This window comes from Zootoca vivipara, chromosome 1 (genome assembly GCF_965207765.1).
Source record: "Zootoca vivipara chromosome 1, rZooViv2.hap1.1, whole genome shotgun sequence".
NCBI lineage: Eukaryota > Metazoa > Chordata > Lepidosauria > Squamata > Lacertidae > Zootoca > Zootoca vivipara.
In genome coordinates, this window is record NC_142582.1 from 66,569,745 (window position 1) to 66,593,595 (window position 23,851).

The following is a 23,851-nucleotide window of genomic DNA, read 5'->3' on the forward strand; positions in this document are numbered from 1 at the left end:
TACTGTGATGTTAAAAGGTCTGCCTTGGATTCGTATTGAGATCATACTATCACAGTGGTTCCCAACAGGTGGTCCGGGGACCCCCAGGGGTCTGCGAGCTATGCCAGAGGGGTCCGCAAGATGCTATTAGAATAAAAAATATATTAAATATATTTCGTATGATAACAGATTTTTTGTTTTGGCCGCTTCCTGCATGAGCAGAGTCTAGTGCAAAACTAGAATTAGATAGAGGCAGTAGTTCTGCTGTATGCCGTTAGGTGGCGCTTTACAAACACTACTGTTTTGCAAAGAGGCAGCGCGCACATTCTACTAACGCTCACCTCCCCAAGATGCTTTGCGCACGTCGGCTTCATTTGTGCGCTACTGCGCAGGTACCCTGTCTTCTCCATTCCCCTCCCTCCTCCCTGGCGCGCGCTGCCTCTTTGCAAAACAGTAGTATTTGTAAACAAAGCATTGTTTTTCGCGGAAGCTACAGTTCGTGTAGTTAAAAATGGACCGTTGGTTAAAAAGTGGTTCATCTCATTAAGAACTGAAAATTAAAACTAACTGTATACTGATGGAGTACTCTGTTGTAACTGTAAAAAACGTATAAATATAAAATATAAAAAGACTCTTAATTTGGCTCTCACTTTTTAATTTTAGGATTAGGAATTAATAGGGGTCCTTGTCACAATAGCGGCTCGATGAGGGGTCCTCGAGAAAATTTTGTTGGGAACCCCTGTTCTATCATATTTAGTTAGCCTAGTACTTAGTACGAAAAAAAAGAAAAGGGTACTCTGTTGTACAATTTCAGCACATTCTTTTATGTTGTTTGTGCCACCCAGACAGTCTGGCATCAGTTCTCCAGCCAATATTGCCGCCAACTGCAGAATCCTTTCCTTTTACTTATTGGTTGATTATGGAAATAACCTTGCTGCATTAGCATCATTTACACATGTCATTAAAAAACAGGGCTGGTAGGCTGAATTGTAACGTTGTATGCTTGTATGCCTCTTTAACATATCTCGTAGTGAGTACCTGGACTGAATGTCTTTTTGAATGGAGAACAAAGATCTTTTTGTAGTGTGTAAACATGTGTAGACATTTGAAACTCCATTAACTTGGACAATTTAACTTATCATGATACTTAGCTCTACTTGGTTGTTTATATTGTAAGCATAGACGTCATGGGGCAGTTAAGAAGGGTGTGTGTGTGTTACAGGTGCCTCATACTGGCATAGCCATGGAATAAACATCTAGCCCAGATATGGTCCAATTTATATGCGCAAACTGAGATGTGGTTGGAGCCTGAACTGCCAGCATGCATTACAACTCATTGTCAGCCCACTTTTTCAATTTGGGTCCTCACCAAAAGCTGAACTAGGGCTCTTCTCAGCAGGTCATTATATGCTAATTGCCATTTTGCAAACCACCAAATACCTTCCTAAAGTGGGCTGAATGATGGGATATAAAATCATGGTCTATGGTTGTGATGAACTGATCCCACTGCTTCTTCACCACAAGTACATTTTGAACTGGAGTTGAAAACAAGCGGTTTCCAAGTAGGCTCACCAGGGATGCAATTGGTCTTCAAGTATGGGTCTTTCACATGAAAATTCAAGGCCTTGCAATGAGCAAGAATTTGTTTACAACTGTAGTCCAAAGGGGATGCCAGCTCAGGCAATCTGTAATCCGCAAGCCACTTAAAACCATGGTAAAATGGTCAGCATCAGTTCAGTGCCCTGAAGTTATGTCCAATTTCAACTTAAGGCAGACATACTGTAGGTCTAACTCAGGCATCCCCAAACTGCGGCCCTCCAGATGTTTTGGCCTACAACTCCCATGATCCCTAGCTAACAGGACCAGTGGTCGGGGAGGATGGGAATTGTAGTCCAAAACATCTGGAGGGCCAAAGTTTGGGGATGCCTGGTCTAACTTCTAATTCTGGTCCCATTAGAAGTATGAGACTCATTGTTCTTTCTTTCTGTACTCAAATTGTAAAAATGACATGCCATACATATTTTGTTTCAAAAATGCTTCCCTTTGAAAATATCAAAATAAGAGCATGAGTCATTGTTGCTACCCATGAAAGAAAAAATGCTGAGTGAATAGCTGCAACCGTGAGAAAAGTCCCCAATTTACAGAATATGCTAACACATGCATTCAGGGACAATTGTGATATTCAAAGTCAAAGAACTGAATGCACAGATTAGGAGAAAACCACAACAGAAGATGATGGGACGGCATTTACAGGAATCTAGGATACTGAGGGATATTTAATGGATAATGTTTCAGATACGGGGTGGGAGGGGAAACAAAAGCTGAATATTTCACAACACAAAAGGATTTTTAAGAGCAACTACGGTATTTGTCATGTGATATGTCCCAGGATATAATGCAAGCATGTGTTGTAGGCCACTTCATCATCCTGGGTGTTGTTGATTAGGGCTCTACTTCTGAGTTTTGTTGCAATTCAGTTATTCCCTTGCTGAATAGTCACAATAATCTGGACAGGCAACATCTGCACAGTACAGCCCGCCAGCCACATGGTCTCCCAAGTGCTTACCAAGCTCACTATTTCTACAATCCTAGATGGTGACCTGATGAACACAGCTGGTGGGCTGCATTCCACTTGGTGGATCACAAGTTTTGCATCTAGCAGTCAATTGCAAAGGGGACTCTGAGATCTAATTTGCATATTTTATTTGAGAATTACTTTTTATTTTGTGTAATAAGAAATTTTGGTGGATTTGACCATGGTTTTACTGCATATGTAGCAACTGCTTTCTTTCTTTCTTTCTTTCTTTCTTTCTTTCTTTCTTTCTTTCTTTCTTTCTTTCTTTCTTTCGTCTTCCTTCTTTGGATGTTGCCATGGAATTCAGCTAGCGCAATAAACAATTTTTTTTTTCGAAAACAGTTGTGCATCCCCTGCCAATGTGTTTTTCTAAGGATTTTTGCTCATTTGATTTTTACAAAACAGGGAATATATGAAAAATGCAATCTTTCATACAGGCAGGGGAGAAGCTATGGCCATTGTCACTGTAGGCTGGGTATGGAGACCAGGTGTTGGGCCAAGGTCTTGAAGATCCTGGCTACATTATATTGAGACTTAGGGCAGTTCTACAAAAAGGTCATGATCCTAAATTCAATCCACTGTTTCACAAACTGAACAGCCATTTTGATGTCCTAAGAGACCCAAACGGCTTGTGTGGGCATTTGGAGCTCCAACGGTGGCCCCACAAACAAACCTCTATGCCAGAGGTTGGCAAAGGTTTTGTGGCTTGGGCTAGGTCACGGTCCTGCAGACGACGCAGTGGGCTGGAGTGCGTACGCATGCATGTCCAAACACTATTTCCGATGCTCCTTCCGGCGCGGAGGAGGCATGCACAGCTTCCCATTCACTGCAGGAGCTTCCTGCAGCCAGTAGGAAGCCGGCCAGTGTTGCGGAAACCTGTCCCTGCTCTGCTCCATGCCAGTTTATCATGGTGCACAGGAGCCACCCGAGCAGGCGACAGGGTCCCCGAGCAGGCAGCAGGGGTTAAACGACCCCCATGGGCCTTAGGTTGCCAACCCCTGCTCTATGCTGTCAAAAACAAAGCCATACTTCTCACCCCCACTCAGCCTTAATATTCTAATTCAGGTCCTTTCCCCAATCTTCATTGAGTGGTTGGAAGTGGGGAAGCAGAAAAAAGCCCTCCTTCCATTCTGCAAAGAAAGAAACATCTGCATTCACACACCCATTCCATGCCACCTTAACCGAACAGAATGCAAACAGCAGCAGCCCATCAGGCAGTCAGGCAGCAGCAGATTTGCTCTGCGTTTTGCTTTGCTTTTTGGATGGCCTGGGGGTTGGGGGACATCCGAATTCACTCAACAAAAATATGTGGGATGGGTTCCAGTTGAGGGCAACGTCATGTGAACAACACCTATAAATTTTGGACTCAAAAAGCCTCAAACTCATGGTAAAGTCCAGTGAGGACAAGCCCCGATACAACCACCAGCAGAAACATTGCTGGAGTTTAACCAGCCCTACGCTAAGATTTCCCCAGTAAATGATTTTGAGCAAAATCAAATGCTTGCAGGGCAGGCTGAAGTGGTCTCACATGAATTGATATGCTGGCTTGAAAGCTTCATGTGACAAATTGCAGAGCACAAAGGTTTGGATGATAAAGCCGGGGTAGGGGGCATGGAGTGAGGAGGAAGTACATACTTTCCACATCACATCAGCCAATTATCAACCATCCCCTTGTACAAAAAAGGTTTTAACTATTGCTACAATGTAAAGAATAAACTCTCAGCTCCTTCATCCTGCTACTAAGTATTTCTCCTCCATGAATGTAAGCCAACATAAACTTCACGTTGAAAAGACATGAGTCATGCATAAGGATTTATCTTCTTGGGCATTGTGCACGAAGGATTTAGCAAAATCAAATGTGCTGTCATGCTTGGTGGTAATTGTTGACTTCACACTATAATAATGATCTCTGAAATTTCTGGTTCTCTGTCATCATGTAACAGAGCTTCTCAACTGGGTTATGCTATTAACAATGCCCTGAATAGACTTTCATCACTGATCTGCAAAGACACCAGCAATAATGAGATTATTTATGAGGAATTTATGAAACAGTTGTTGGCTCTTTGCAACCTAGAGTGTATTGTGAAGAATACACAAGTATAACAAAATGAATTTTGTGAAGCATTCCCACACAAATAGTGACCAGGTAGTGACAAATGAGGGGACCAGAATCCAACACAGTGGCTGCACAGGTGTGAACCAATGATGTCACCAGCCTGCATGGAATCTTAATTGCCTTTGTGCAGGTAGAATATCGCAGCATTCTCATCACCATTCAGCAGTAGCATCTGGTAAATACACAACTTATCTCTTGGTCCGTCTAGCTCAGTACTGTCTACGCTAACTGGTGGTATCTCTCCAAGGTTTCAGACCACTGCAACAGAGAGCACTATTCTAGTCCAGGGGTAGGCAAACTAAGGCCCAGGGACCGGATGTGGCCCAATCACCTTCTCAATCCAGCCCACGGATGGTCCAGGAATCAGTGTGCTTTTCATGAGTAGAATGTGTCCTTTTGTTTAAAATGCATCTCTGGGTTATTTGTGGGGCATAGGAATTCATTCATTCCCCCCAAAAAATATAGTCCGGTCCCCCACAAGGTCTGAGGGACAGTGGACTGGCCCACAGCTGCAAAAGGTTGCTGACCCCTGCTCTAGTCCTTTAAAATAGCCTGGTGGCATTTCCCATATTCTTCCACTGCATTAGCACCCTCATGCCCACACATACATTTTGCGATGCTTTATCTTTTCCTCCCTGTTTCATTTAGCTCTCTGCACTTCTGCTTTCCAGTACAGTACAGTACTAGAGTGCGCATCACTGACTTAAAGTGAAAAGAGAAGCATGAGCATTATCCCCTGACCAATATATCTATCTGTTACACTGGGAGAGCATACTTCCCTCTTGGTGAATCTAATTCAAACACCCTTGGAAAAGCACTACAGGGCACTTCCACAGGGCCATTTATTCTGAGCTCAATGCAGATCAGGCACACACATTTTTCACAGCATCCTCATGACATCCTCACCCAAATGTTATTCCCTATTTTTTCCTCTTTTAATCTGGATTGACTATCTTGCCCTTTTTTTCTTTAACATCAGATTTTTTGTATGACCAGTAAATCCATATTAAATAGAAAAATAAAATGGGACAATGTTTTGATGAGAATGACATGTGGACACTGCACAAAACTTGCATGTGTCAGCAGTAAGCTGACCAAGCCCACAGTAAACTGCCTTGTGGAAGTGCTCTCAATTAGAGTTGTCCCTTCCTCCCATATTACCAGTTAATAACCACACCTCTACATAGAATGAACCAGTTCATGCAAGCAAAAAGGTGTGGTACTGAAGCTATTCAATTCCTTTTCATGTCTTAACTTCAGAGGATAGCTAGAAATAAGTCATAAATTAGATCTTTATAACAAAAGGGGGAAAACCCTATGAAAATCACATAGACAAATTTTGTGCTCTACAGCGCCATCTGGTGTCACATCTTTACAACGGAGTTACAACTATATAACTGACTGGGTGTAGCTGAGTCCCCAAGTTTCACACCTTAGGCCAGTGCTTCCCAAAAGTTTTTCTCCCACAGACCACTTGGAAATTGCTGGGGATCTTGGCATGCCATTTAATAATTTTTTTTCCTGCCTGCTGTAGCAATTGAATGGGCATTGCTAGGCACAGTATAATTTTTACTTGCATTTTTATTGCTTGCATTGTTTTTTATATTGTATTTTACTGTATTAGAATTGTAACTGTTTTTCACAGACACACTGTGAACCACCTGAATGAAGCTCAGTCTGTAGAACTCAATTTGGGAATCCCCAGCTTTGGGTAACACGTAACACGTAGCATAGTATTACAGGTGTATTACTTTATAAAGTGATGTGAAAGCACTCAGTAAAAGCGTAACCTGAAGTCAATTCCATTTTTTTAAATAAGGGAGACAGGATGACTGGAAGTATCCTCAACTAGCTTTAATGAATGGTTATACAGTGAGCAGCACTATACTCATAGCATTATATAAGATTTTAATCAGGGAAGTTCTTGTGTGACTTACCTGAGTTTATCTGCAATGAAGATCACTCGACGTTCCAGCAGGAGGGAGGCAAAGATTCTGATGATTTGTCGTATACTCAGGCACTTGAAAAGACACTCAAAGTCCACATGTTCCAGGCGAGAGTCCATTGGCCTTCGGAGTTCTATCACCTGAATGCATTCCACAAACACAAGTCATGTTCTAACTGGCTTGATTATAATATGGACATTATGCCAATCTTGCATTCTGACTTTGGTTAATTATTATGTGGCATTTGAAAGCAACAAAACATTTCTTGGATTGTCTGCTTGGTTTGGTAGCCTTGAGAATTCATGTCACCTTTTATGGTATTTTCCCCAGGACAACTTCCCGTTACTTTCCACAATATGCAGAGAAGGAGAAAGTGCGTATTTTGCCTAATGTGTGCTTGACATGAAGCTGATGTTGGTATTGGCTTACTATTATTTATTATAATTTATTTTATTACTTATTAGATCCCTATACTGTCCTTCATCCAAAGATCACAGCGTGGTTTACAGTATAAAAGCACAAAAAGCCAAGTACACAGAGTGAAACCATTCCATCATTCATACACTACAATGTAAAAAGAATTAGCTCACATACAGTATGTTATGAATGCAGGAATGATCTCTTGCTTGGCTATCTTCATGACTATGACAAAAGTGCAATGACACTAATCTGTAGGCTGAACTATGTAGTCTTTTAATGACCAAATATAGACAAAATCGTGACATACTTATATATGGTACAAAACTGTTGCAACATGTTGGTTATAATTTTCAATCCTTGCTTGTGGTGACTTGTAGCTTCCTGACTTAACCACTAGGGATTAGTCAACAAGAGAAAACACCTTGGGACTACTCTGACGGCTAGCTTGCTGACCTTGTGATAAAGCCTGCTGATGTCATAATTTTATAGATAAAACCCAAGATGCCCTATAACATAGAATCTGTTAAACAAATATAAATTAGATTCCTGAAGTAGTTATGCACATACATACAGCAAAGTAAACTGCCTAATGAAACAGCTTCCCAAAAGAAATCTATTTTTTTAAAATAAATCCACAATACATGTAACTTCCAGAGCTGTGATGGCTCTCTGTGTTCTATTTTCTTTCTCTCTATTTTACTGTTTCAGAGAGAGAGAGAGAGAGAGAGAGAGAGAATATATATGTGTGTTAGGGTTTTACTTGAAAGTTTAAGGTTTCTTTTTACCTCATTTCCAGCTCCAGGCAGGAAAGTCTTGACTTTGATTGTCTTTCCAGGTGCAGGAAAAGGAGACTCCATCAGACTTCTCATAAATGGATAAACCAGGGCAGCTGATATTCCTCTTCTCCTTTCAACTTCATCCAGTATCTGATCCATTACAGCAGAAGAAAAGAGAAGCTGTGCCTTAATGACAATTTACACATGTATGCTATATTGACTCTGCTCAACCAAAGTGCTAGTAAATCGGAAATTTTGTGTTTTGTCTATTAATTTTTTAAAAAAAATAAAAACAAGCAATATCCAACTCTCTTTTTCCAGAAATGTCATTTCTAGGACTGAAGTCTTCCAGTTGAGTATGGACTTGATCTAAACGTACTTCTTTGAGAAGGACTGTCACTAACATTCCATCTGAACAAGGAATCTCTCAACGACACCAATGTTTGAAAGATAACCTGGAACTACAGGACCTTTGCTGCATACAGCACCACACAGATAATGGTCAAACAGAGGGACTGTAGCTAATCAGCACAGCTGGACCAAGTAATGTGGGGAGACAATAGGGGTCATAGGGCATAAGCTGTAGCCAAGGTTTGTTCCTTGGCTTACCACTTGTTCATTGCCTGGCAGAAATAAACCCGTGTGCCAAAATTCAGGTGCAACATTGAGCAGAACCATGGCAAAAAAAAAAAAACCAGTGCGAAGATGCAGGGCCAGAGGAGGAGAAAAGCAGCCACAAATTTCTCTCCAGGAATCAGCAATTTTGCACATTCACATTAAGCCATTGTCTCTCAGGAACAGACAGTAACAGCACAAGAGAGTTCAAATTCCCTTTGAGTAACAATCATCAAAGTTTGAAAGCTTTTTATATCTGAAAACCTTTATAGAACGGAGAATATGCTTGTGATAATATAAATGAAGAAGCAAGTTTGCTGGGCTGCTATCAAAAAGTTCCGGTTTTACCTTCTGACATTTAAATAGCTCAAGTAAGTCATTTACCGTTTCCTTTAATAGCTGAACTGCAAACGGGAAGCTTTTTTTTTTTGCAAAAAACATTTTTGAGGCAATTTGATGTTGATGTATAATTCTGCCTGATACAGTCAGACCACTACTGTCTACTATTTTTTTTAGCCTTACTTCCTGAGATTATTTTATTGGAGATACCAGGGCATGAATGTGATGCCTTCTGCATGCCTCTGACACTGCTATTTAGATAACTCCCATTAACACATTTTAAGCTTTCTCTGATGACAGAAAACAGCATAGCCTAACCGAATTCACACATGCAATGATCTTGATATGAAGTTATATTTTATCTACAGGTGCATATGCATACTGAACTTCCAAGTTTCAGCAACTTTTGGTGAAACAGGCCTTGGGGATGGGAAGTGGAAAGGAGGTATAATATGAACTGGGAGATTATCACGTCTGGCATCAGTATTTTTGGTGTGCATGGGGATTAATGCAGACTGAATACAGGGGCATGTGGGCCATGAGGATTAGATATCCATTGGATGCACATCTAACCACAGTTTTTTTAAAAAAAGGTTCTGGAGGCATTCCCTGTATTTGGCAATAAACGGATACTGGGTTAGTGTTATACTGGCTCATCATTTCAGATAAGTGTGCCAAGAATTACAGCTTGGCCAAAAGTGGCTTTAGAATACAATGGACTGAGAGGGAGAGTGCCAATACCGACAGACACAGATGTTTTTCAAATTGAGATGAACTTCAGGCACAGAAGTAATAAAGCATTCTTTAATAAAGTCAATAACAGAGATGAACTGTCCAGCACAGTAATTCTAAAATACTGTTATCGCCAATCAAACAAAAAATTCCTCTTCTTGATTCATTAAGTGTGAAAGTTTTCTGTGAGCAGCTAATGCAACATCAGTGCTTAAAAAAAGCTCCAGCTTACCTTGGAAAATAAGTCAAAGCAACCCAGGCGGCTGATCACACAATATACTTCAGGTAGGCGTGCACCTTTTCCACTTGGCTGACAACAATAGTAAAAGAAAGAAAGAAAGAAAGAAAGAAAGAAAGAAAGAAAGAAAGAAAGAAAGAAAGAAAGAAAGAAAGAAAGCAGGTTTAGTTGCATTTTAAGACACTGATATGATTGTGCCATTGGCCATTATTCTAAACATGAATCTTTCCTTTCATCACCAAATTGGTCAAACTGTTGGGAAATCACCTCATTCTTTTCCCAAAGGCTGGAACCTCAGGATACATTTATCCATTCTGGCAAATGCTGTGCAATGGACAGACTTCCCCATCATCATATCAAATCAAAGTTTTGTTTTGTTTTAAAGAAACCTCCAGCACATTTAGCAATTTCTGCCATTGATGTCGTTTTTCTATCGTATATGAACTGAAGCCACCAATATCACTTATGAGAAAAGTTGGGAGTGAGGGCCATTGAGAATGCGACCCACTAGGGCCAGCCCAATACATTTTGCTGCCTGAGATTGAAGGACAAGATTGTGCCGTATTCCATGTACTGAAGCCTTCAACTGGCAGTTGAATGAATCCTGTCAACAGGATAGAGTCTTCCATAGCACCCAAGGCCTCAGGCTAGATTATGGGGCCAAGGTAAGGCTATGTGGCAACAAAGATGAATGATTAGCTGGGGGTGGGGTGGGGTCAGTATACAGACAATCAAGTACTGTTGCTGCTGCTCCCATCCCAGTACCCAGTGCCTTTTTTTCAGGGGGTACTCAAGTAGCAGCACATCTTTTTGTTGTTGTTAAAAGTGTGGCACTTCACGCCCTGGGTCCCCCCCAATCCCTCTCACTACCAAGCAAATGTAATAAGCGAATAGAAGGAGAACCTAGCCAGCTGATGCTGACAAAAAACCCAAATGCACACTATAAAAAAGAACATACATTTCACCACCCCTCTCCCCCAACCCTATACTGTATACAATACTAATGTCTCATATCAAATGTAACTGATTCGTAGAAAGGACTTCACAATCTGAAAAAGAGACAATGCATGTACTTTTGCAAACCAAGAAAACTTTTAATTTTTTTTTAAGTGTGGTACTTCCTGTAACAACTTCATGGTGAGTACCGACACCTATTTTTCTAGGGGGGAAAGCGCTGCCAGTACCTATGGCCTGAGGTGTAGTAGCCTTGGCCACCACAAATCTTCCCAAATGAGTTGGCATGCTAAGTCCATTGGGTGTCTTGCAAATAGAAAGCAATCAGGAAACTAGTCATGACCTAGGTGATTTGACAATGTCCTCCATAATCATGTAGACATTCCTTCATTATGAGTGTTAAAAGGCAGTTAATTTGCAGTTGTGCTGATGGTGTGAGCACATGATCCATATTAAGGGCAAAATGGCAGTTCCAATCAGAGCCGTAGCTAGGTGATCTTGTGCCCCTGGCAGAACCATCCAGATTGCGCCCCCTAGCCACGGACAAATTAGCTATTCTTTCCGCCTCTCCTCCACTACCACCCCCATTCAATTCACCCTCTATTCAAAACCTTTTCTTATGAGGCAATAATCAATATTTAATTTATAAACATATTTATGGACATTTTTAGCCGATTGGGGGGGCCCTCACCTGCGGGGGCCCACCTCACCACCCCCTAGGTACAGCCCTGGGGCCACTTCTGTGTACCTAAGGTACACAAGCCTAAGGCATATAGAAATTTAAAGCACAGGCTGTCCCTGGAAGGAGTGGAGAAAAGCTAAGTGTTGATAAACCCAAAGCTAACATTGGGGAATTTCTTTTTCTACCTATGTTTTATTGCTTCCTATCCCACTCGTGGGATAGGGGTGCGGGTGGTGCTGTGGGTTAAACCACAGAGCCTAGGGCTTGCTGATCAGAAGGTTGGCGGTTCGAATCCCCGCGACGGGGTGAGCTCCCGTTGCTCGGTCCCAGCTTCTGCCAACCTAGCAGTTTGAAAGCATGTCAAAGTGCAAGTAGATAAATAGGAACCGCTACAGTGGGAAGGTAAATGGCGTTTCCGTGTGCTGCTCTGGTTCACCAGAAGCGGCTTTGTCATGCTGGCCACATGACCTGGAAGCTGTACACCAGCTCCCTTGGCCAATAACGCGGGATGAGTGCCGCAACCCCAGAGTCGGTCACAACTGGACCTAATGGTCAGTGGTCCCTTTACCTTTAAGGTATGCTACTTCCTTCCATTTCCCATCAAACCAAAGGAGGTGGCAACATTTTAAAATCCTGGTTGTTAACCCTATTTTTATGAAGCTTTCAAAATATTTTCTGCAGTTAACGCTTTGCTGTTGAGCTGTTTGCACACAAGTCACAGGAAACTGCAGATTAATGTTCTAATCAGAGAATGACTGGGCTGGTCAGCAGGTGCGTGTGCTGCTGCAGTTAAAATCGTGAAGATGCAGCGCTGTTAAGTGAACACAGATGAGTCTATTTCTGGATCAAGACCTGCTGCTCAGCAGACGTCATATTTCTGAAAAGGCAGAATCCTTCTTTGTCCATATTAGGTATAAAAACGCCTTCTAAAAGCATCAAGTGATTATATCTAGCATGTGGGATTTGGGTTAAAATCATTGTGTCAAATCTGCAGGAATGCTGTAGCTATGCCAGGCGTCCTGGACAGCTACCAGCTAAAAGCTGTCTTGCTGGCTGCCAGTAAAAACACTGCATTCCTGGGTCATATATAATAACAGGAACAATAACGGCTCACAGTTTAGTCAAAAGCTCTGGCCTTGTGAAATATTACTCCTGTGGTATGTTTTTTGCTGGGTTTTTTAAAATAACCCTTAAAGGCTACAGTGTCACCAAGTTTTTTTAAAAAAAACCATTGAGCATCTTCACTTCCCAAACCTCTCTTGCTTCATGTCCTTTATTTCAGATTTCCCTTTTCTTTTTACCAGCAGCAGTGACTTCCTTTGATCACAGCAATAAAAATGGAGTCCCTCAGAGTTGGAAAGTTTTTAAGTGGCTGGAACTCTTCTTTCTATCAACTCTTTCACTGGTGTGCGCATGCACCAAACTGCATAACTTTTCAATTCCTTTCAAACCTCTAATTATGAAAAAAGCCCCAAATCCACCAATGCTGATTTTTTTAGACAACTGTGTTAATACAAAGCTTTTTTACATTTGTGGCAGTATTCACATTTGGAATGAAACTCATTGAATTTTGAAATTGTTTTCTAATATACTGTAGCGTGCAATTTTAAGTAATAGCTCAAATTTTAAAGATTCCTGCTTATTTTCCATTAGGCTCTGTGTGTGTGTGTGTGTGTGTGTGTGTGTGTGTGTGTGTGTGTGTGCTGGTTAGTGGAAGGTGGAATCAAGCAATACTGGGAGGGCCACAGGTCCCCCAACTTTGGTCTATATGAATAGGTAAATCAGAAGTGGATTTAGAGGAGCACCGCTGGTTTGGCTGCACTTGGCGCAGAGCTTCGGGGGCACTGCAGCTATGATGCAGAATGGAAGATGCAAAGCAAGGAGAGTTCCGATTTTTGGTGCTACACAGGGCATCGCTGAAATTTGAGGCCCCAAGGTCCACCACTGACTAAATGCCCCAGCAGCAAGTTGTCTCAGTGCTACTGGCTGTCATGCAAAATTGTAAAGATCAGAAATTACCTATCATCAAAGCCAGTTTCATCTTCCTGTGAACCTCAACCTCACTGCTTTCTCACCAAACAAGGGGCTTAGTGAAGAGCATATTCCGATCTTATGGCAGCCCCAGAAGTTTTAGCGAGATTTGTGAGTCTGAAGGCAGTCTTAAAAAACAAATCTCCCCAAGTATTCAAGAAGACTAAAGGTTGTCAGCCTAGCATACACATCTATAGCACAGAACTCTGAAAAGAGAACAAAAGGCTTATTTGGGCCTCAAAGCCCTTAGGAATAGCTCTTAGGTAATGTTTGCAACTGTTTTCCATTTTCGTGCATCAGTGAATTATTTCCCACTACTTTTGAATATCAACATAGGAGTTCTGATAAAAGAGTTTCAGATTTAGCCACAAATAATGGTATTTGAATGTAATTTCTAATAATCCCAAAGGGTGACATCTAGAATTCAAACCTCAGTTTATGGAGAAGACATTAGTGCCAGTGATCAAAATGCACTTATAATATAATGCTTATTTAAGTGAAGGAAACTGTGGATGCAGCAATGTAATGTGAACGTACTGTACATATTAATAGTCGTGGAAGTCTGACAACTGTACTTGTCCAACTTTATTGTTTTGAAAATGAAACAATCACAGTATTTAATCCAAAACTGGACTGGAAGCAGCATCTGACAGTGCCAGGAGATCCTGTCCCACACTATCAACATTACTTTAGATTACAGCTTTTTAATAGGTTTTTCTGAACAGTAAAGTCTGTGTTCTATAAGTCAGGGTTGTGTTGCATGTGCTGTGCAGATGATTTACAAGGTCTGCAGTTTTGCACACCCAACCCTTTCCATCCTCAAAGCAATCAAACAGGAGTACCAGCTATCCTGCCAGGAATATTCATTGGTATCTCCCTCTCCACCATCCAACCCAGGCCATCAGCAGCACCCACTGCTGAAAAGTTAAGCTTTCTAAAAAAGAAAAGAAAAATCTAACAGCAGGTAGTCCCTTCAGAAGTGGGAGTATCTGCTTCTCCAGAACAAGGTTCCATCTTAATGTGCTGCTCCCTTGCAAATTACAGTGGTACCTTAGTTCTCAAACTTAATCCGTTCCGGAAATCCGTTCCAAAACCAAAGCGTTCCAAAACCAAGGCGTGCTTTCCCATAGAAAGTAATGCAAAACGGATTAATGCATTCCAGACTTTTAAAAATAACCCCTAAAACAGCAATTTAACATGAATTCTACTATTTAACAGGACCATTGATCCATAAAATGAAAGCAATAAACAATGTACTGCAGTCGCACAATCAATCAGTAGCTGAACCGGGTTCCACACATTCACAAAAACAAAACAAAAGAACCACAAAAACAAAAACGCAAAATAAATAGCAAAAAAACAGACAGACCTCAGCGTAACACTCAAAACAGAAGTGTGGCACTCAAAATGGGAGTGTGGCATTCAAATCGGAAGTGCAACACTCAAAACAGAGCAAGTTCAGCTTCCGAAAAAAGTTCACAAAGTGGAACACTTATTCCCAGGTTTGCAGTGTTTGGGTTCCAGGTTGCTTGAGTACCAAGGCATTTGAGAACCAAGGTACCACTGCACTTGTTTGAACCAAAGCCAAGGTCACTTTGCCACTTTGCAGTGTCAGCACAGAGTAAGTGATCAACAGTGATGTGGACCTTTGGTTGTCATATATCACATTTTTCCTATTTCTGGTCATATGCCTCCTACTATTCCTGCTATTCTGCTATTGTTGATTATTTACTATCCTCATTGTCTCACAGATATTGGATCCTTGATTCGTGTCCCTGCAATTAAAAAACTCCCCAAGTAAAACAACTTGCCACATCAATTAATGTATTTCAAAAATACATGCTCTTTCTGTCATGAGCATCAATCTTGTGGAGAAAACATAAAGTGGGCAGAGCCTTTCATTATATGAATGGTTGCATTTGATCACCCCCAATTCAGCAAGGTGTAATCCACATTCAGGACACATCAGGACACTCATGCATGGATTACCTCACTATACATGCCAGAGACTGCTTTAGGATAATTTTAGTACTGCTAAAGGAGACATGATAGCAGAAATACTACCGTCTTTCCCCTTTTTTAAGACACCGTCTTATAACTTTTTTTCCTCAAAAAAACACAGGGTGGCTTACTTTCGGTGGGATGTCTTATTTTTTTATTATCGGTACAGTTTTTACAGCTCAGGGCGCTGGCTCAGGGCGCTGCTCAGTTCTCTTGAGTGCTCGGCGCTGCAGCAGCCACTGGTTCCGGGTGGCGGGGCAGCAGGCATCCTAGGCCGGGCCAGGCAGAGGCCGCTGGCTCAGGCGCTCTGCCTGCCGCTGCAGGGCGCTCCAAGCTCCTTGGCCAGGCCAGGCAAGGAAGAAGCAGTGAGCCCAGCGGTGGCGACAAGCACAGAAGCGGCAGGGCGGCGATGGACGAGAAGGCGGAGCGCGGGGATGCAGCCAGCAAGGCGGGAGCGCGATCAGCTGTTAAGCGGAGCTCTTGGAGCGCTACTTCAGAGCTGATCGCGCTCCTGCAGTGCCAGCTGCATGGAGTGACTCTGTGAGTGGAGGTGCCTGTGGGGGTTGGTTTCCGCGGAGCGGAAGTATGGCTTATTTTGGGGGTATGTCTTATATTTCTCAAATGCTTAAAAACCCTGCCATGGCTTACTTTCTGACTACGTATTAAAAAAGGGGAAACAGGGTAGGTGCCTAATCATGGATCTGCCACCAACATCAAAGAGGGGAGTGAGTGCAAAAGGAGACTACAGATGAGGGGTACTGTATCATCTCTTGCTTCTCTATTACCACCCTACATTTTATTCCCACATGTGTTTTACTTCCTAGTGAAACTTTAATAGTAGAAGCATTCTCAACTGCAAGAAAGGTGGTTGGGAGATGGGATGCAGAAAGGTAAGTGACAAATGGGGGCAGGGGTGTTCAGCATTCCTTTCCTGTATGCATCTTTTTGCTGTCAAAACCAGAGCCTGCACAACCCATTTCTGTGTGTCTGGTGGCAGACCTGTGTTTAAGCACATAGATCATCTACCATCACATCTTAATTGGCCCAAAGTGGAAATCAAAGATTGACCTTGACCCAGTTTCCCAATAACGTAATGTCTACAAAAGGGAAGACTGGCAGAGCAACAGCATGAGAAAATGCAGCTTACTGGCCTCTGTTTGGCACTACAACACAATCTCATTAAAAACATATGATTGGGATAGGAAGCAATAAAACGTAGGTAGAAAAAAAAAGTTCCCCAATGTTAGCTTTGGGCTTATCAACACTTAGCTTTCCTCCACCCCTTCCAGGGACAGCCTGGGCTTTAAATCTCTATGTGCCCTTTTCTCTCTCTCCAGAGCTTTCCCCATAAAAATCTGCTCTTTAAAGTTCAATTTGAACAAACAGCAATCCACAGAAACCCTTAATTGGCATTGAATTGACATTTGCTGCAACTGAGCATTAATGGGCAGGTTTTTTTTCAGGGAAAGCTCTGGAGCAAAACAAACACACACAAAAAACACTTGGACAGGGAGCTTTTAAGTGCAGAGCTGTGCCTGGAAAGAGTGAGGCATAAGCCCTTATGGTAAGTATGCATAAGCCCTTTCTTTGGCAGTTCTAGTGACCTGTACATTAGTTTGCTGATGTGCTAGGCATCTGTAGTCCAGTATGCATTATGCAGCTAATAATAACTAGTACTGCTAGTCCAAATGTACTCATGGGATCACCATGGGGAAAGAATCAACTGTCATGAGTGCCAGTAGCTCTATATCCTCTTCATAACAGGTAACATTTCTATCAGATACATACTGTTTTACTTCTAGTAAGCTCTTCTCTGGAAATGCCCAATTTGGGAGTAGTTTCCAAGTAGAATAAACTACTGAGAGTAGGTTTCGCTTTTTTAAAAAATGGAATTCCATGCCATAAACACTGAAACATGTAAAATACAGTAACTCCTAGATCCCCTAGAATATGAACATGGATTTGATTTGACTTTCTATAGAAAAAGCTATATTTCCCTTAAGACCACAAAAGATTAATTTTCTTCTTGCATTTGTCTGCAGCCCCAAAAGTAACACATTCAGCTCTCATAATATGTCACATTCTTAGCATAGTGTACGCTGAAAAAGTTGATGTACTTACTAGTAATCTTCTGCAGTAACCAAACCTTCTGCTGCCGTCTTCTCCCGTCAGCATGAAAGAGAATGTTTCACTGTAACAAATATTATCACAGATGTTACTGTGCTGCCAAAAAGCAGGTGTTAAGATTCCTTTCGATTAATATTTTGACATGTTTTGAGATATCTTCCAGACAGATAAATCTTGTGGTTTTATCTCATAGTCTTGGTGAGGCTTTGAGACTAACCAAAGGATTTGTACTCATTCTATCCATGTGTAAATGATTACATAACACAAGAAGCAACGGAGAACCAGATATTCTATTGTGAAATTGGTTCATTGCTTTTGCCTCACAGTTGTAGGACAGAGTACTCCACTTATAGTGGTCAACTAGCACCATCCCTCCCCCAAAACATATACTCTGAAACTGCTTCCTCCTCCCTGCCATCTCCCCACTTTCTGTTACTTGTCTGGCCAGTGGTAATAGCACCAGGGAGAAGGGAGCAGAGAGGTCTATCCCTCTAGCCACCCACCCCCGCCTGCCGCCACTCATTGCCCAGACATCAGCAGTGGTAGAGGGAGCAGCCACAGCAGGGTGCAGGGTAGCTGGAGGCCATTCACTTCCCCTTCTCTGTCATGGCAGCCCTTCTTTTCCAAGGCCTACCATGGCCTTCCTCCTAGGAAGCTGTTATGCAGCACTCCAAGGCCAAACGTTATAGCCCTCTGCTCACAATATTATCCATTTGATGTGTTGGCGAGGGGCAATTTGCATCTCCATTAGAGTGCAAGGCTGTGCCCACCCCAATGCTATGTCTGCTTGATTGTTTTTCTCTTTTTGGTGCCACTGCCAAACTCATTGGGTGTTAGGGTGGAGAGAGAGAGAGAGAGAAAGAGAGATTGAGCAACCAGATCACACACCCTGAGCTGCCTGTTAGCCACCTCTGCTTTACTTGGTAACAGAAAACCTAAACAGGGCTTTTGTGATACTCACAAGTGATGTATCACTTCTGACCCCAGAGAGCCCAGAAAGGCCAGAAATCAAATTGCTATGAGCAATTTTACTCTTCCTCAATACTGTGCAAAGGGCATTAGCAGGAGCAGCAAAAAGAGGCAAGAACTAAGAGTGGCGCACCAGCAGAACATAACTGGAATTCCAAAGGAGGAAAAAAATGTCATCTACATTCAACAACAAGCAACAGGCATTGCATTTTGTCAATCCATGAATCCAGTCTTGTAACTATCAGCAGGATAGTTTACCTGTTGTATTCTGACACTGGGTTCCAGTCCTTGGCATCTGGGAAGCAGAACTGTGGGATGGCCTTGAGACGTTCTTCTGCTTCGCGAACTTGCTTTGTAGGTCTTTCTAGCTGTGGTTGAATAAGTCAACATCAGCAGAGTCTAGAACAGACTCAAACCAGGCTTTTAAAATCAACATAGGGAATAGTTATCCTTCTACAAATATCTATTAAGGATGCAATCCTAAACCCTACTTACCGTACCTGGGAGAGCAAGCCTCGTTGAACCCAATAGGGCTTACTCCTAAGTAGACATGGTTAAGGATTGAGCTGTGACTCAACCAATTAACTAAATGAGAAAACTATATTTTATCCCCCAAAGTCATAGATATATTACTTAGTACAGAAACATATGCAGAAAGGCAAAAATGTGCCTTTTGAATTTAAACTACTGCCTTTTTGGTTCAAGAGAAGACAAGACAAAATAGATAAGCTGGTTATTATTATTATTATTATTGATATCAGAGCCACATTGATATCTTCCTCCTCCACACAATCACAGAAACCCACTCAAGATCCTGCTTTTGTTGCTGCTGTTCCATTATTGCCTTTGCCTGATTCCATTAGCCTTATGAGATCTTGACTCTAGGCAAAGAAGACTGACTTTATGGATCGTATTCAACTAACTTAGAGTAAACCCAGTGATATTAATAAAAACCTAAGTTTATCAAGGCTATTCATTTCAATAGGCCAATTTTGAGAAAAAGTCAGTGGGTTGTATCCAACGAAAGGACAAGTGAAAGTGATGCCTATTGCAAGGGAGTTCCATGCTGCTGCCTCCCTACCATGGTGCTCCGCACTCTCCCAAAATCCTATCCTCAGGGCAGAACGATTTCTACAGAATAGAAAGGAACTGTGGCAATTCCTTCTTCCCTAGATCCAAGCTGTAACACCATCACCGTGAACACATCTCTACTATCTACAGCAGGCGTCCCCAAACTCAGCCCTCCAGATGTTTTGGGACTACAATTCCCATCATCCCTAACCACTGGTCCTGTTAGCTAGGGATGATGGGAGTTGTAGTCCCAAAACATCTGAAGGGCCGAGTTTGGGGGTGCCTGATCTACAGAGTGTTACATTCTCCCATAACATTGAGCCAGGGATTGCAATTTATTGTTTCAGCTTGTGATAAGAGAGGAGTGAAGCGATCTCCCATGTTCACAGAAAAAACATTTACTATAGTTTGCCATATTGTGTGAATGCAGCCACCCTATTTACTTACCACTTACTTACTTACTTACTTACTTACTTACTTACTTAAAATCATTTCTAGGCTGCCCTTTGTTTGAAACCTCACAGCAGTATGACCTCACAGCAGTTTAGAAAAAAATAAAATAACACAGCAGCGGTAGCATTCCAATAAAAAGTCTCATCAAAACATCCACAACATAAACAAGGTCAATAAAAACTGGCATCATTTTAAATTTTGTTTGTAAACCACTTAGAGAATATTTATTGATAGATGACTATATAAATTTAATGTGGAATATAAAATAATAATGTCCACCCATCTATAGTAATGTCTTAAAATTGGACATGTGTCTATTTTTAAGTTATGCATGTGCCTAACAGTGTCCCATATATGCTACCACAGTCAACAGCTACAATAACAATAATGATGGCAATCCAATAAAGTTGTTGTTTTACCTTTGGAAACTGATATGTGACTTCAGGGAGGTAAGTATTTTTAGAGGGCTTCTTCTTAAGAGAAACTACCACAAAATACTCAAACAATTCACGTTCCTGCCATTCAATCAGCTCCAGTTCCAAAGTCCGGTAACTAGGAGCTCTCTTCAGCATTGACTGGATGTGGACAAGGCGCTGGGTGTGAGCTAATATTAGAAAAGAAGCAAGAAGCATTACTTGGCAGCTTCTGAGATGCTAAGCCCAAGCACGTTCACTTTTAATTCTGCATATCCTTATTTCCTACATAAATGAAAGCCTTCTCAAATACAGAAGCGATAAACGTTCTTGAAAAGAAACTTGAGGAATACAACCTACTCAAGCTTTACGAAGTCAGCTGACTTTATAGCATCAAATGCAACAGGCTGTGAACCGTAAGGATCCCTATACTTTATTAACAAACAAGCATACATAAAATAGCTTCTCACATCACTTTAGAATCAGGTCTATATTGCCAAATATGTTTCAAACTTGATGTGATAAAGTCCTCTGGGTGGGATTCAACTAAGGATTCCTGTCAGTGGAAGCCCTACACAAGGACTTCTGCTTGCACAACAAAACTTTCCCTTCTCTCTTCTCCCCCCACATCCCCCCATGTAGATATGAGGGGCCTGTTTTGAATGAGGGTGTGTATTAGGGGGGAGATTTAACCCTTTGCTCCCTGCAGTGGTCTCAATCTAGATCAGGGACTAGACTGATGATAGCATTGTTTTTTAAAAAGCAGAAATAAAGGAAGCTCCTCTTGGAGTGTATGCCCCACCCTCACCCCAAGGTAATATAAGGGCATTACCTTTTGGGGAAAAATACAATAACAAATATACAATAATAATTTTAAGGCCCCACAGAAGGAGCAGCAACAAGCTGCAGTTTCACCCATCCATTTCTGCTGCACCTCAGATTACAAATATCACAGCAATCTGTATAAACCTAAAGCCAGAAAATTCACTGGAATAAAAGCAGATTCTGGCACTAGCTGGGAAATAAGTCCATAAAAACAGATTTACTGGCAAAGATGCTCCAGACTGCTAGAAAAACAAAAGCGGCAAAGACGGCTAAGGAGAAGAGAAACTGTGCCCAGCAATTTCACAATCATTTCATCATCATCATCATCATTGTCTTTAAAGAATTTTAAAGTGATGGTCATATCAACCACTTTTCTTATTATTATTTTAAAAAAACCATTCTTTTATATGAAGCTTTGCATTTAGTGCATCTTAATTAATTTGCTCCATGCTAAAAAAAAGCTGTAAAAAGAAGATAAGCTGCAGAGAGTGCTGGTTCTGAGCAGGTGCTCCAAGCTGGGAAGTCTATGATTTGAATCTTAGCTCAGTCACAAATGTATTGGGGTAGCTCTCACCTTAAATGCCTACTGCCTCAAATCTATAATAGGGTGATGACAGTACTGGCATATTATATAAGCTTGCTATATATAATGATTACTGATGTAACATATCAGTGCTTTAAGCATTTGGGAAAACTAGTGTTACAATTGTCCATCACAATGACCACCACTTATTATACTCTTATTGGCTAAATGCAGGGATTGGGAAACCCATGGCCCTACAGGTGCCGTTGGGCTCTAAAACTCCCATCATCCTCAGCTAGCATGGCCAATGGTGAGGAATGACAGGAGTTGGAGTTCAAGACTATCACGGAAGGCTGGAGGTTACCAATCCTTGGTAAAAGGCCTTGCATGGGAATAATTTCTTTTGTCAAATGCAAACATCCTAAGAACAATGAAATGGCTTTCCTGCTTCTTCCCTACTGCACCCCCACTGCACCTGTCCAAAGGCCAATTCTTAAGCTCAGGGGATCCTGAAAGACCAGCAGCAGCGTATGTGTTGGTGCTCAGCCAGCAGCAACAGGAGCACCAGGGCAATAGCAAAGTCCGGAGAGCTCCAAGTTGGCAGTAGCAGCCAGGATGCACCTATAGAATGCTGATGCACTTCCCTGACCTTTCCGGCCACCCTGTCCCATCCAAGTGAACACAGTGCTGCCAGCACCTAGCAGCATAGGAAGGCAAACTAACACCCGGGGGCCGGATCCGGCCCAATCGCTGTGTCAATCCGGCCCACGGATGGTCCGGGAATCAGCGTGTTTTTACACGAGTAGAATGTGTCCTTTTATTTAAAATGCATCTCTGGATTATTTGTGGTGTTTTTACATAAGTAGAATGTGTGCTTTTGTTTAAAATGCATCTCTGGGTTACTTGTGGGGCATAGGAATTTGTTCATTGCCCCCTGCTGAAAAAGTTTGCTGACCCCTGATGGCATGCCACTGCTGCTCCATCGCCACCCTCACATGCCTCTGCTGTCAGGGATGGAATGGGATGTGGTAAGGGGCAGCTGTAGTTCTACCACCTTGCCTCCCATTTAATTTCATTGGATAGTAAAGCAACTAGAAGATAAGGAATGCTGAGCCTCTCACCTTTAAACCTGTCATCTGAATCACTCTCACTCTCACTATTTTCATCTGAAAGAGAGAAAAGGATTCTATTATCAGAAGGAAACTTCAGGTTTGCTCTTAAGTTTGCAAAATAAAAATAAAAATAATGCCTGTCCTTATGTCCTGCAATGAAAATACACGGTCAAGCGATCTCGGTGTAGAAATGTTTCGTGATTATGGAAGTCTTTTAAGAAAAAAGTAATTTCCAGGCTGCTTGAGGAAGCATTTTGAAAACTAGTTTGACACTTTCCCATTCAAATTATTTTTATTGAAAAGAGATTGTAACACCTCAGAGAAGTCAAGGGGGACACCTTGAAAGCTCTAGTAGCCAGAAATCTGTATGAATAACATGAATTAATTTTTTGACGAATGCCCACCTGGGTAACTGGGCATACTGGTAGCTAGGCTGGTGACTCATTCACAGCATGTGGTTGCTCTTAAGCAGGCAAACAGCTATGTGTCATGGGCAGGGAGCAGCTACAACTGAGCAAGCAGCAAGCAGCAGCAAGGCTAAGTTGAGATCTAGATATAGGGGAAGGGCCATAGGTCAGTGGAAAGGCCTATACTTTGTATACAGAAGGTCCCAGGTTTAGTCTCCCACATCTCCCTACTCTGCACCCTGTCTGAAACCCTGGATTGCTGCTGCTAGTCAATGTGAGTGGACCAATGGCTTCACTTAGTACAAGACAACTTCCTATGCCCTCTATGTTTTCATGTCTTGGTGTTGGAGTGGTACATCTCATAGGACAGGACCATTAGGAACTCTTGTTACTTCTGCTACACTGGCACACACACTGGCATACATGCACATGCAAAGATGCACATGACATGCACAGACCATAAGAAATGTTAAAAACATTCATTTGGAAAGAGTATGCACACAGGATCCAGTTTTATTAATTGGTTTTACTTTCATATTGTTGCATA

The 23,851-nt window shown here is 41.9% G+C and overlaps 1 protein-coding gene across 13 annotated transcripts in view; it reads right to left on the reverse strand.

The window, feature by feature from the left end:
* Positions 1 to 23,851, reverse strand: part of DENND2B (DENN domain containing 2B) — a 138,785-nt gene that overhangs the window by 12,854 nt on the left and 102,080 nt on the right. For all 13 annotated transcript variants that reach the window (XM_035119635.3, XM_088667096.1, XM_088667078.1 and 10 more), the window contains 7 exons: positions 22,907 to 22,951; positions 20,444 to 20,628; positions 18,759 to 18,868; positions 17,526 to 17,595; positions 9,731 to 9,808; positions 7,822 to 7,962; positions 6,608 to 6,756 (listed from right to left, as the gene is read on the reverse strand). In XM_035119635.3, the coding sequence (XP_034975526.3) occupies positions 6,608 to 6,756; positions 7,822 to 7,962; positions 9,731 to 9,808; positions 17,526 to 17,595; positions 18,759 to 18,868; positions 20,444 to 20,628; positions 22,907 to 22,951 (778 nt within the window). The remainder of the gene's footprint in view (positions 1 to 6,607; positions 6,757 to 7,821; positions 7,963 to 9,730; positions 9,809 to 17,525; positions 17,596 to 18,758; positions 18,869 to 20,443; positions 20,629 to 22,906; positions 22,952 to 23,851) is intronic.